A 13,692-nucleotide genomic window follows, 5' to 3' on the forward strand; every position below is an offset into this window, starting at 1 on the left:
TTTGGTAATCCCTAGCAGTGATGAGACATTGATTGTGTCCCAAATGACACCCTATTACTTACTTAGTGAACTACTTTTGACCGGAGCCATATGGGCCTTGGTCAAAAGTGTTCCACTATATGGGGAATAGGTTGCAGTTTGGGATACGGCCATTGTGTCCACCTCTGACGTCCAACACTGAGAGCTTTCCCTGTCCACAGACAGAATGAACGGAGGATGATGTGTAATAAGTCTTACCATCGGTGGTCTCCTGTCCAGTCAGTGGGTCCCCGTCTCCTCTGCCGTAGGAGGCCACGACAGACACCTGGTAGAGGGTCTCAGGTGTCAGACCATCCAGGACAGTGTTGGTGACATCTCCAGGGACCGTCTTCTCCCCTGACTCGTCACTGTACAACGACTTCCAGCGGATCCTGTACATCTTCACGTTTCCAGGGGCAGCCGTCCAAGACGCAGCAAAGCTGGTGTCCGTTACGTCGCTGGTGACAAGGTCCTTGGGGGAACCCAGTTCTGAAACAAAGGAAAAGAGATCAGATTTCTGGGTGAGGATTTGGGAGAGGATACAGGATACAATGTTTGGTTAATGATAGTCAATGAACGTTCCAACACACTATCTGGATAGGCCCTTATGCACTTCTCAGTAAAGGAAGAGAAAATGCTCAACTCTAAATCCTCTTGCGTAAACAAGTAAAAAGGGTGCTTAGAACCAAAAACATTATGCACTTTTGCAAACAACATAGAAATCCAGTGCCTTTGACAAATCCCCACAGCCCAGCTGTATCTAAGCATCCATTTTGTCTGACCGCATCTGGCCAATTGGACTACTCAAAATGGAAAGCATTGAAACCCGTGTCCAGAGGACAGCATAGTTGAACAGCTAGTCACATCTATAAAGACAAAAGATCAGCAGAGATACCACATATCTATCTCGGATTACAAACATGCCTCGCACTGCGACTGGACCTGTGACATATGGGCTGACTTATAGGAGACTCCCAATAAACTAAAGGTCAACAGTGCACATCTGCTTCATATACTGGATGGATGGAGAGAGTGATGGAGGGAGGGAGGACACTGACAGGAGCTATGGGTCTATGCGAGAGCATGGTCATGTTGTGGGTTCTCACCACTGTTCCTAACTGATGAAGCTATATATTATATAGATTTGTTTCATTAAACAAGACCAAAACTAATTTCCTGTGCATATGGCTCATGTTACTGCAAAAAGACACATGGAGCTTATGCTACACAGAGCCAGCAGTCTATAGGGACTATAGACATGACTGGGGTTTGTGAATGGCGGTGACAATCTGCATCGCCATTGTATATGTTACATTGAGCGCATTCGTTTTGCATCACTCTGTGCCACTGCCGGGCGGAGTTTGCTCCCAAGGGCGATAGCTCACCGACCCTGGGAACCCGAGCGATGCAAAACAAACTCACCACATTGGTCATGAGTTGAATAGAGGTAAAACATTGCATAGTAGTACAAACTCTGTCTGTTTATGATAATAATGAAAAATGTCTGGTCGAGTGATCTAACTAAACAATGTAACTACAATGTAACAGAGAGTAGCCATTAGACATACAACACTTCACTTTCTGCCAATGGACATATTGGGATTGTAATGGATAGTGTACTGCACAGTCAACTGATTATAGTGGACCACAGCCAGTATTACTCTCCAGATACAAGATGACATTTTCATGAATCATCAAAACCTGTGTTCGGGTTCATAGTGTGGTGGATCCGAGACAGACTCTCTTAATCGTTTTAGGGTAGCCCAGAGCAGGACTACTGGTGGATATTTACTGGTAAGACACGTGACCAATCTAACCATGCCACCACGAGTACATCGAGCAGATACTGTCTTAAACAATTACCTTTTGTCGTTTTCTCATCTTACCACTAAAGCCAGACAAGCTAACCAATAAATGCAAACGTCCGGTGCCCCATCAAATCAACATGTGAACATGTGTCCTCTTTCATATTGAAAGACAAACATATGGAAGTACTGTTATACTTCAGGGGGGGAAAGAAAGATTTGGGTTTTTTTTCCTGACAAAAAATTGTACAGGGAGAGATGTTAACTTTAAGCATCTGTTTAATTTTATAGATCAACAAGTAAGCTGCGTCTGATTTCAGGAAAAGTCTTTCCAACTGCCACGCCAAAAAGAATCTATCAAACATAATATTCCTCTGAAGCAACCCATTCCAGCCCCGGCTAAAATCTAATTTCCTTCATTTTACTGGACATGTACTGCCTCAGTCCACATGGGCAGGCTCTCCGTCTCCACCACAGAGGCACAGCAGCAGCCACTGCCATTTGCTCTCACTTTCAATGTCTGGGAGGGAGTTTGGAGGTTTTCTAAATATCAAACCACAGGCGGCTCTCGCAGGGAATCTGGCGCTCGGCGGCCCGGCCTGAAACCCACTCAACCCTATTATAAGGCAAAACTGAACAAAACCACAGTACATTCAACTCTCTTTCTTTTAAACACACATTTCTCTCTAAAAACGATCCACTATTTTGGCTTGGAATATTTTCTGAATCAAACAACTATGTGATTTTACGGCTGCCTGCATAACAATGAATAACGTTGTTAAGACAATAAAACGAGTCAATTGTTGAAACGTAACAAAATATATACACTATTGTTCTGTTCTATTTTATCTGCACTCACTGTAGCCTTCCAACACCAGGCGGCATTGATTTTGTTCAGGCCTTTGAAATTCTAAATGGCCTTGACATATCAAGCACGTTGCAACGTCCTACACTCAAGACAAAACTCTATCCAGCGGAGAAATCTGCCGTGCATTTGTATCCAGCACTGATATTAAGCCAAAAGAGCCTAAAAGTTCAGTACCACAGTCAAAACAAGCTGGAGCTTAATGTTTGAAGTTTGAACCTTGCTTTCATATTCTTTAGACCCTGGTCCAATAGAAGGGAGAGTGCAGGTCCTGAAGTGCAGTCTGCCCACTGCATGTTTGTCTTAACGACATCCCTGAGGATCAGAGAACAGCAGCTTGAATCCTTTATAAACTCTGACAAATGCCAGATAGGGGAGGGAGGAAACATTCAGCTCACTGAGAGGGGGGATTCTAAGGTGCTATCTATCCTAAAGGAAGACAACTATATAACTACAGAGCCTGAGTCCCAGTAAGAGAAAACCACCTCTTGACTTGGCCTGCAACCTCCTTTATGCTCGTTTTTGATTCAATTTCCATGCCTCGCTTTGGTTCTTTTTGATTCCCGGCACAGTCTTGGCTCCTAATCATCCCCACTCCCTGATGAAAGTGGATGGTGAGTGCTCAGGATGGAGGCGGCCAGCGTTTACACAGCTTTGAAGTATTTTCCCAGGTAACACTTTCCATTCGCCTCCTCTGTCTTTGACATTCATTATCTCACCACTTTTCCTTTTTTCATTTGTTTTCTTACAATTATTCTGTCCTCCTCCTACCACATCGAAATATTAAATTAGTGGGGGGAAAACGTACAGTGTGCTCCGTCGATTTACCGCCTCAGTGTGAGGCGAACTCCAAGTCAGAAGTCATCCTTTTCCCCCAATAGGGACTGGAGCTGTGCTGGAGTGTGTTGCTGGCCAAGCTGGCCGCTCCGCAGAAACGGCCACCCCCATAGGCAGGCCTAGGGTATGGCCAAAATGGCACCCTACTTCCTATACAGTGCACAAGGGTGCCATTTGGGACGTAGGGCGAGGGTCCACTACCCCTTAAGGGTGTCCAGGCATAGGGCCTGACAAATAATCACAACATGGACTCCTCTGGTCAACATTACTCCAAATCCCCACTACCTCACTGGGACCAACATTATTGGATTTTGCTCTGTTTATAAGGACTTGCAGCTAGATACTGTACATATTCATCATTACAGTACGTGCTTTCTACAATATATCACTACGGTTCAGTTTTGTTTAAGGAATTCACACAACATTGTTACAGTGGGAGAAATTCCAACACACCAAATCCAGTAATTCCACTATTTTCAGTTGGGAATTGAAACATACCATAGGTTCTTCCCAGTGGTTGAGTCCCTAGGCTTCCAGTGGAGCCCAGCACAAAGTGATCAGTGTGTGTCGGCTTGGCGGCGTGAGTGAAAGCAGAGAGAGTCCCAGATGCTGTGTCAGCAAACTAACTAACTCAGAGACTCTGCGACTCCTCCACGTCCCCTCAGGAGAGAAGAAAGTCGGCCAGCAGGGGCCCGGGCCTCCCCCAGTCGGCCAACCTCCATGACAGGCTCAGACACGTTCAAGGACCATGGCCCATTCCCAGTCACACCAAGTCAAGGTCCAGTCAAATATGCACCATTGTCCAAAGCCTGGAGAAGGAAGGCTGGCTAACATCAAGCTCTTGGCATTTTTTATGAATGTAAAAGGGAAGGATTTAGTGGAAAAGGCAAAAGGGATGAGATGTTCTCAGTTTAAGACTCCTCTTTTGCGCCTTCCTACTGCATTGCATGTGTGACTCTTGCCAAAACAGTCTAATATAGCCTAGTGGTTCTGCTTTATGTCAGCTCTGACGCTACTTCAATGTCCATTCCATTGGAAATGGGCCACAGTGGCAGGTAAAGAACTAGGTGAGCACCACTGGGTGTGATACAGTAGCTGTGTTATTGTGGCAGCGATCCGGGGCAAACAGCTTGACCGCCAGCCAAAACACAAGCACACAACATGATCTCCAGCATCCAGAGGGATGGAGCTGAGCTGACTAAAACAGCTATAGGAAAACGAGATGGCTGACGCTGTCTCTCTCTCTCTCTCTCTCTCTCTCTCTCATTGCTGTCTGTCCAACCCAGTTGGTCCCAGGGATTCGCACAATGAAAAAGCTGAAATTCACTACTTCATTCATCTGCTTGCTCTGCCCTTAGATTTAGCCTCACATTGAAGTTGTATACCATGTTCTTTTCAGGACAACCAGGGCTACAAGTAGAACACAACATTTGGCATAAACAGTTGCATTCATGAGTTTTATTGACAAATGTCAATGAAAATAAGGTCTGGAATCATAAAGTAACCAAAAAAGTGTTGCAATGGACATTAGACAGGTGGAAATTTGTCCTTTGGTCTGGATTCCGAATTGGAGATTTTTGGTTCCAACCGCCGTGTCTTTGTGAGACGAGGTGTGGGTGAATGGATGATCTCCGCATGTGTATTTCCCACCATAAAGCATGGAGGAGAAGGTGTTATGTTGTGGGGGTGCTTTGCTGGTGACACCGTCTGTGATTTATTTAGAATTTAACGCACACTTAACCAGCATGGCTACCACAGCATTCTGCAGTGATATGCCATCCCATCTGGTTTGGGCTTAGTGGGACTATCATTTGTTTTTCAACAGGACAATGACCCAACATACCTCTAGGCTGTGTAAGGGCTATTTTACCAAGAAGGAGAGTGATGGAGTGCTGCATCAGATGACCTGGCCTCCACAATCCCCCGACCTCAACCAAATTGAGATGGTTTGGGATGAGTCGGACCACAGAGTGAAGGAAAAGRAGCCAACAAGTGCTCAGCATATTTGGGAACTTCTTCAAGACTGTTGGCAAAGCATTCCAGGTGAAGCTGGTTGAGAGAATGCCAAGAGTATGCAAAGCGGTCATCAAGGCAAAGGGTGGCGATTTGAAGAATCTCAAATATAAAATATATTTTGATTTGCTTAAGACTTTTTTGGTTACTACATGATTACATATGTGCTATTTCATAGTTTTGATGTCTTCACTATTATTCTACAATGTAGAAAACAGTAAAAAATTAAGAAAAACCCTTGAATGAGTGGGTGTTCTAAAACTTTTGCCCGTTAGTGTATCTGAGCTTATTACTGTATTATAGACATTATGTCCTCAGATATCCTATGATCTTCTATGTAGACGAACCCCTTACCTTCTAACAACTTTTGTGTGGCTTGTGAACATTATATAGCAAAGCAGAGCGTATTCATGAAAGTTACAGCTTTTCATAGTGGGGTCATAATAGTTTGCAGTTCAAACCGTTCGGACTTTACATACATTTTTGTGAGAATAACTGTTTTTCGGGATCCGCCCTTGTCTCACAAACACCACTCTAGCTGCACTCCAATGAAACTATTTTAGGAACTCTCTGCTTTACCTTCCAGTGTGGTTCCTTTCCCCTCCAGAGGGTCTCCTAGGCCAGAGGAGTAGCGTGCGCTGACCACCAAATCGTACTCAGTGCCAGGCTGCAGGTTCTTCAGAAGGGTGTTGGTGTTCCCTCCCTTCACCCACACCTCCTTCCTCTCGCCACCCGCCGACGGACGGAAATTGATACGGTACTGGAGGACGCGGCCCGGTGCCGCCGCCCACGAAAGCTTCATGGTGGACACCGTCTCGTCAAAGACCTGCAGGTCACGTGGAGATCCCAGCGCTGAGAGAGAAGAGGCGGGGAAAGCCACGCTGTCAATGAGGAGCCAATCAAAGTTGAAGTTGTTGTGTGTAGGCTATGGCATATGACCAATTAGCTGAGGTGTCCAATATAGTCTGATTATAGTCTGTTATTAGACAAGACAGATTGGAAAGACCACAAGTCTTCATTAATGCAAATCTTAAGTCATATAATTACAGAAACCTTCAGATTTTTGGAAAGGTTACGCAGTGAATAGCACAATAAGAGCAACATTGTAAAGAAGATTGAGGAAAAAACACAAATTCATCTCTGAAACATCTGGGTGGTGAATGATGCCAAAGAGGCACAGGCTGGGATACGTTCTACCCTTTTAAAGGCTCTGGAAGTAAACAGCTGCCTTATTTAAAGGAGCTGGAACGTCCACGGGCACTAAATGCTCTGAGAGCTGATAATCACTGAGAAGAATGTGGTTGCCGTGGTGAATAAGAGTACATTTTTGTTTATTTCCCCTTGCTCCTTTGGCTCCGACGCTGTAAACTACAGCATTACTGGACACACACACACAAACACACCTCCGGTATGCATCGAAAAAATCCCCCCTTAGACTGCAACCCCTTTGTGATGCCTTCCCGCCAAAATATAATGACACAGTAATTTTGGGTGGAATATTAGCTTAGTAGAACATGAAGAAAATGAAACATGAAGAAAATTAAAACTTTGTTGGAAACAAAAGGCAGGCATGTTCAGTTCACACCCCTGGATGGATGGTATAAGGGAGTAGGATTCCTAGCCTCAGTCCCCAGCATGAAAGGTCTCAAATAGCTTTTCTATAGCATAATTGGCTAAGACGTTGCAAAGCAGAGGAGCCCTAGTTCGAGCACAGTGAGGGACAGGGATGTAAGCTATACTATTAAGCAAGCACAGTGATGCCTGTTACATAAGCAGAGATTTAGTCACCTTCTTTGGTGGTGCCATCGATCTTCATCTCAGCACCAGTGCCTGACTGGTACTCTGCAGCCACCATGACGCGGTACGTTGTCAAGGGGAAGAGCTCTGGCAGCACGATGGTGGTCTCATCGCCGACGGTGGCTGTCTCTAATCTTGTGCTGTCACCCCTGACTGGTACATAGGTTAGACGGTACCGTACCACCGCCCCTGGCGCTGCCGCCCACGACACCCGGAAACTGTCTGTCGTTTCCTCTGAAACCCTCAGGTTACGCACTGGTCCRTGTTCTGCAACAAAGATGGTGGGATTAGAGGTCATAAGGAATTGAGAGGTTATACAAATATTAGAACAGAAGTTAAGGCATTGGCATCAAATTCTTTATCTGTTGGTATCTGTTGGTCTGACGGTGCTGACCATCTAGTGTGGTCTCGAATCCATTCAGAGGGAAGCTGTCTCCTTCGGTGTACTGGGCAAAGACGTTGACCTCGTAGTGGGTGAGGGGCGTGAGGTGAGGCAGCAGAGTGGTGAGCGTGTCCCCGGGCAAGGACATGGACACAAAGTCCCCGTCGACGTCAGCAGCAGGTCTGAACTGGATCAGGTAGGACAGGACATTGAGGGCATCGGTCTCCCAAGTGGCTCTGAAGCTCCTGGCGGCCACCTCAGAGAAAGTTAACGACCTCGGTGGGAGTAAGCCTGGAGGAGATGGCAGATGACTACGCGTTAGGTCACAACACTCAGGATGCGTCCCAAAAGGCACCTTATTCCCAGCCTCCCATAGGGCTCTGGTCAAAAGTAGTGCACTGTATAGGGAATCAAGTGCCATTTGGGATGGAGACCCAATAACACTCAAACATCTCCATTCCATTAGTGAAAATCTCTGTATTGTTTTCTATGTGTACAGTTCTCTATGTTGTCATAATAGATTATTATATAAGGAATATATCATGAATAATCAAACCTGGTGTGAGTTACGCAATACACTGGCCATGTAATGCAGAGCGACTAATATTTGGTATTATATTTCCACATGCAAGTCATCTTACTGCCCTGAGAGCGCAAGAGTTTTTACATGTGTGTAACACATTGCTAAACAGAAGATGATAACTTTGGAAAAGAGTGTTGTGACAGATGTAATTGCAAGCATATGTTGTATACACTCTTAGGATTTTCTCTTCTACTTCTCAGGTCATGGACCAACAAGGCCAAGGTAGAGTGGAGTCATTTTCGAGAGTTATTCTCTCCGAATTGTCCAAATAGAAGCAGTTGATCAAAACTACATAGATTAATAAAGTCAAAAAAAGTTTTTAAAAGGTGAAGATTTTTGCCACAATTCATCAAATTACCCAAGTATACTGTATAATATTTCAAAACATGGTTATTTGCTCAAAATCAAGAAATCAAAAACGTAAAAACTGACTAATGTTTCGGATGTAAGGTATACATCGGAAAACTGTGCTCCTTGCTTGCTGCCATATGGCGCTGTATGATACTGTGCCAGATGTTAGCTTCACACTTTATAACACTGTTCGAATCTCATCACAAACAACTTTAGCATTTGAGCTATTTAGCTACTTTGCAACTACTTAGCATGCTAGCTAACCTAACCTTAACCCTTTACCCTAACCCAGCAAAAAATTGGAATTCGTAACATATCATACGTTTTGAAAATTCATAACATATCATACGAATTGAAATTTGTCACATGGATGATGGACTTCCACAAATTAACACATACCATACGAAACGTAACATATCATACTAATTGAAGTGCCACGGATTTACTTTTACTCTGTAATTCAATGAATGCTAGCATTTATTTTTGTATTGCAAACATACTGTATCTAAGACACTTCCATTAACATCTTAGACTTTGGAAATACTGGGTGCTGGGCCATTATCTCCATTGAGAATCTATGGCATACTCAAATGTCCCCCATATTTCTTGTTTGCAAGACATTCTATTTAGCTAAGAAATTACTTTACTTACTGTAGCCTAGCAGTTTGGAGAGCTGGGCCAGTAACCGAAAGGTCGCTGGTTCAAATCCCAAAGCCGACTAGGTGAAAAATATGTCAATGTGCACTTGAGCAAGGCACTTAATCCTAACTGCTACAGGGTCGCTATCAATAATGGCTGATCGCTGGCTTTGACTCCACTCTCTGAGGGTGTCTCAGGGGGAGTGGGATATGCCAAAAAACATGTACATGTGTGAAATATGACAAATGTAAGCACCCACCTAATTACTATTATTTTTAGCCATTATCTTCACTTGAGTACAGTTGGCATGGGTTTACTGACTAACAAAAATAACTACATCATGCAGATATAGAGAGGGTCCTACTCACTTTTCTTCTTGATGTTGAGGAGCTCCTGCTCAATCCTCAGGCAGATGGACTGGGTGAGCTCTTTGGAGATCCTCTGGAAGGCGTCAAAGTCCTCCACGGTGTACACATGGGTCTCCACAGGCTCGGTAGCAATGGCTTCCAGTTCAGACCTCACAGCGTCCTTCACGCCCACGGCAAAGATCTCCACGTCTGCTTTCTTCAGCTTGGTGGCCGGGTCCTTGAAGGAGTCGGACGACTTCCCGTCTGTGATGAGGATAGTGACGCGGGGAACGTTTGGCCGCGATCCTCGGTTGGTCAAGAAGATCTTCTCCCTGACATAGGTCATGGCCCTTCCGGTGTTGGTGGAACCGCCACGGTAGGGGAACGTCCGGACGGCATGGACCACAGCGCTCATCTCGTGGTGGGTGTTCAGGTAGAACTCAGTGTGAGCGTCCCTGCTGTACTGAACCAAGCTGATCTGAATCTTGTCCTGTCCGATGTCAAAGGAGTTCACCAGCACCTCCAGGAAAGCTCTGACTTTAGCGAAGTTGGACAGTCCGATACTGTATGAGCCGTCGACCAGAATGACAACGTCAGCTTGCACGTCTACTCCAAGAGAACATTCTAGAAGAGGACACAAAAACATCTGTCACGTAATGACAAAATCAGACACTGGATGACTACAACAATGACTGAGATACAGTATGACTTTAAGATATTGTTGTAGAGTATACTCACCAAGGGACACCTTGACTGGCTCAGTCTTCTCCATGGTCATGATGGGCTCACTGGGGGTCAGGCCCTTGAGGGCAAACAGGCTGATCTGGTACTCTGTGTCTGGAGACAGGCCCGTAACCATCACTGAGGTCTGGCTGGCGCCTACGTACAGCTCCTGGCGCTTGCTACCGGCCATCATGGGGATCAGCTGGAGCTTGTAACCCGAGACATCTCCAAAGGAAATGTCCCATGTCACCCTCATAGACTTGGAGGCCATCTCCATGACTCTGAGGTTTGATGCTGGTTCAATAACTGAAAATGAACAATCCCAACAAAGAAATCACGACGGGAATTTGTTAGGAAATGATCTCCCTAGCTGGAAAAGTTTTGAGCAACCACCATTAATTCATGCATCTCTAATAATTTCTTCAAAGTTATCCATGCCAAAACCACTTCCAACATTTGAGTCGTAAAACTGCATTTTACCTTCCTCTCCGCTGACGAGCGAGTTGAGTTGATCGTCCACCCCCGAGCACACATGGGTAATGAGCTCTTTCTGCACATTTTTGATAAGGTCAAAGTTGAGAACATTATAGACGTGCGTCCTGTAGGGGGTTGAAGCCATTTGTTTTAGCTCGTCCTCATCTGCTCCTTTGATCCCTAAATTGGACAAAGAACAAAAAAGGGGTGTAAAATGTATATGGTCTCTTATAAAAACTGGGGAAAATGTTCCATATCACCATTGTAATCCTGATCTCCCGACAGTTTCAGAAGGTTTACTCATTCATAGTTAAAACCAATAAAGTCCAAACACTCCTTGTTAAAGTCAATGGCAGCACATTAAAATTATTTCGAATGTAGGAATTAATTGTGGCATAGTTTCTCAGGTTCGAGAGCTTATACTGAATAAAACAAGCAAGAGGTCTTTCCTTCTTTTCCACTTTTAAGAACAACCAGCTGGATTCACTATGGAATATATACATATATATAATATATATATATAGACAGGATTAGCAGTATCAGTAAGACATAAACAGGGTTAGATGACAGAAAGGTAGCCTGTAGTCACATACCCAAGGTGAAGATCTCCACCCCCATGTTCTTGAGTTTCTTGGCGATCGCCTCTACAGGGTCTTGAGACTTCCCATCTGTGATAATCATGGCCACCTTGGGAAAGCCTTTCCTGGCACCGTTTGCCTCAGTAAATGTGTTTTTCAGCAAATAGTCCATGGCCTCACCTGTAACAAAGTGGCATGACGTCTCTTTTGGTTATAACATTGTTCATTTGATTCACTCTACCAACCTCAGAGAGTTGTTAATGACGAACTACGGCTTTGTCAGTTAGTATTATGTTATGATTGTGTATTGTATAGCCAGGTACTGTACATGGGATGGGTAAGTACCTGTCATGGTGTTGCCACCCTTGTAAGGCAGTGTGTTGATGGCTCTGAGGAGTTCGCCCCATTTCACGTGCTGGTTGAGGTTAAACTCTGTCTTGGTATCAGTGCTGTACTGGACCAGGCCCACCCTTGTCTTGTCCTCCCCAATCTCAAAGGCACCCGCCATGGCAGAGATGAAGTTACGGATGTATTTAAAGTCTCTTCCAGCGCTCCATGAACCATCAACCAGGAACACCAAATCTGTGACGGCACTGAATGAACACTCTGGGAGAGAAGGAGAGGTAGAGAGAAGGAGAGAAGAAGGAACATGAAAAACGTAGCATACACTGGAAAAATGGGAGAGGCAAATTATTTGAGCTGAGGAGAAGCATGTCCTGTTTCCGTAGCTTTACAAGTCCCAGATAGCTGTATCATTGACCAAAGAAAACAGTGTGAAGAGTGCTGTTGTGCAAATATATACAGTGAACAATGAAAGTAGCCTCCAGGTGCAAACTTTGGTCCAGCGTTTTAACATTATTGTATGAAGAAAACAAGGAAAACGACCCTCTTAACACTCATATACTAGACAGGAACTATGGAATATCAATTAATATTTCTTATTGGCAAATACAAATGCTCAGATAGGACCCTAAGGTGACAAAGAAAGAATGCAATAAAAAAGATTGATGTTATTGCCATCCCTTTTGACAGAATAACACTGTCACTACCAAAATCAGCACTGTATTCATCAGGCTCTTCATCAGACTTTTATTTGATGGGCTGGAGGTCATTCACCATACTCACTAGACCAGATACCGGGTTAGGGATAGTGGCATCAACAGTGCAGTCAAGAATAATCCGATTGATATAAGCCCAGCAGTCACATCCAGCTCAAATGGTTATACAAACTATTAGGGGGATACTTTGAGATGTAACCCCTCATAGTGGGTACGGTCTTTGGGAACACTACTAAAGGTACAGTGGGTGAATAGGGGGTTACCTGGAGGGTATTTTCCAGTTATTCCTTTTGGATAGAAATAAAGTCTGAGAGAGGTTTTCCCAAGTAGCAGTAAGCATGCATCATCTGGGGGAGGCCACAGTGCTCTTGTAAAGAGCTGTATCCGTAATGGTTTCCACTTTTCTCAACCTGGCTGTGTACTCTTCCGCTCCAGCACCAGGGGTCCTGCCCCCTGACACAGGTGTTAGCTCTACACCACTGACCCCCACACTGAGCATGTGCAAACTCCTTCACTTAGCATGATTGACAGCCTGACTATGACAGGCAGCAATGTTATGATCAATATTTTCAAGATTTATATAGTAAAAAAAACTGATTTGGTTATACAATGGGGCATTGAATAGAATAATATGTGGAAACTCCCTCTACTGTGCTGTCGACCACACACCAACGGAAAGAGACCAGGCACAATAAAAGAAATAAAAAGAGACTGTAGCCTATGAACAAACTGGAAAATGTTGTTAACTGTTAAGTGTCAGAAAAAGAAAAGGCCAATGAGGCAATGGACTTACTGACTGAGTCTATGACCTGTGGTTTCCTGGGACCTCCGTGTGCTGTGCCACTTGATTGGACTGAAACACAAGCAATGAGACAAAAAATAATGTCAAAAAAACAAATAAATATATTTAACCTTACCCACAACACCTTAATGTAAAAGAGTCAACTAGTAGCATGGGGGGGAAAATGTATTCTAGAATTTATACATAAAGATATACTTTGTGTATATATTTGATGAGGTTGTCTCTAATAAGATCAAATCCACTAGGGGTCACAACGAGCAGGCAGGCGAAGCCAGCTCCCAAATTATAATGGACTGATGCAATTAGTTACGGCAGTTTTCTCAGTAATCTCTAAAGACCCGGACTGGGCTGCTTAGGACTCTAGTATCAGAACTAAGGACCGGTGCCAAAGAGGCTTCCCCACCAAGCAGTTCATATTAC

The 13,692-nt window shown here is 44.3% G+C and overlaps 1 protein-coding gene across 1 annotated transcript in view; it reads right to left on the bottom strand.

Moving 5' to 3' along the window:
• LOC111973367 (collagen alpha-1(XII) chain-like) overlaps positions 1-13,692 on the bottom strand; it is a 101,403-nt gene that overhangs the window by 78,754 nt on the left and 8,957 nt on the right. Inside the window, exons 5-14 of the mRNA XM_070446482.1 lie at positions 13,264-13,323; positions 11,758-12,018; positions 11,428-11,592; positions 10,841-11,014; positions 10,376-10,666; positions 9,659-10,261; positions 7,730-8,008; positions 7,327-7,602; positions 6,118-6,390; positions 238-507 (exon numbers count right to left, since the gene is read on the bottom strand). Coding sequence (XP_070302583.1) covers positions 238-507; positions 6,118-6,390; positions 7,327-7,602; positions 7,730-8,008; positions 9,659-10,261; positions 10,376-10,666; positions 10,841-11,014; positions 11,428-11,592; positions 11,758-12,018; positions 13,264-13,323 — 2,652 coding nt within the window. The remainder of the gene's footprint in view (positions 1-237; positions 508-6,117; positions 6,391-7,326; positions 7,603-7,729; positions 8,009-9,658; positions 10,262-10,375; positions 10,667-10,840; positions 11,015-11,427; positions 11,593-11,757; positions 12,019-13,263; positions 13,324-13,692) is intronic.

The sequence above is a fragment of the Salvelinus sp. IW2-2015 genome, linkage group LG14 (assembly GCF_002910315.2).
Source record: "Salvelinus sp. IW2-2015 linkage group LG14, ASM291031v2, whole genome shotgun sequence".
NCBI classification, from domain to species: Eukaryota; Metazoa; Chordata; class Actinopteri; order Salmoniformes; family Salmonidae; genus Salvelinus; species Salvelinus sp. IW2-2015.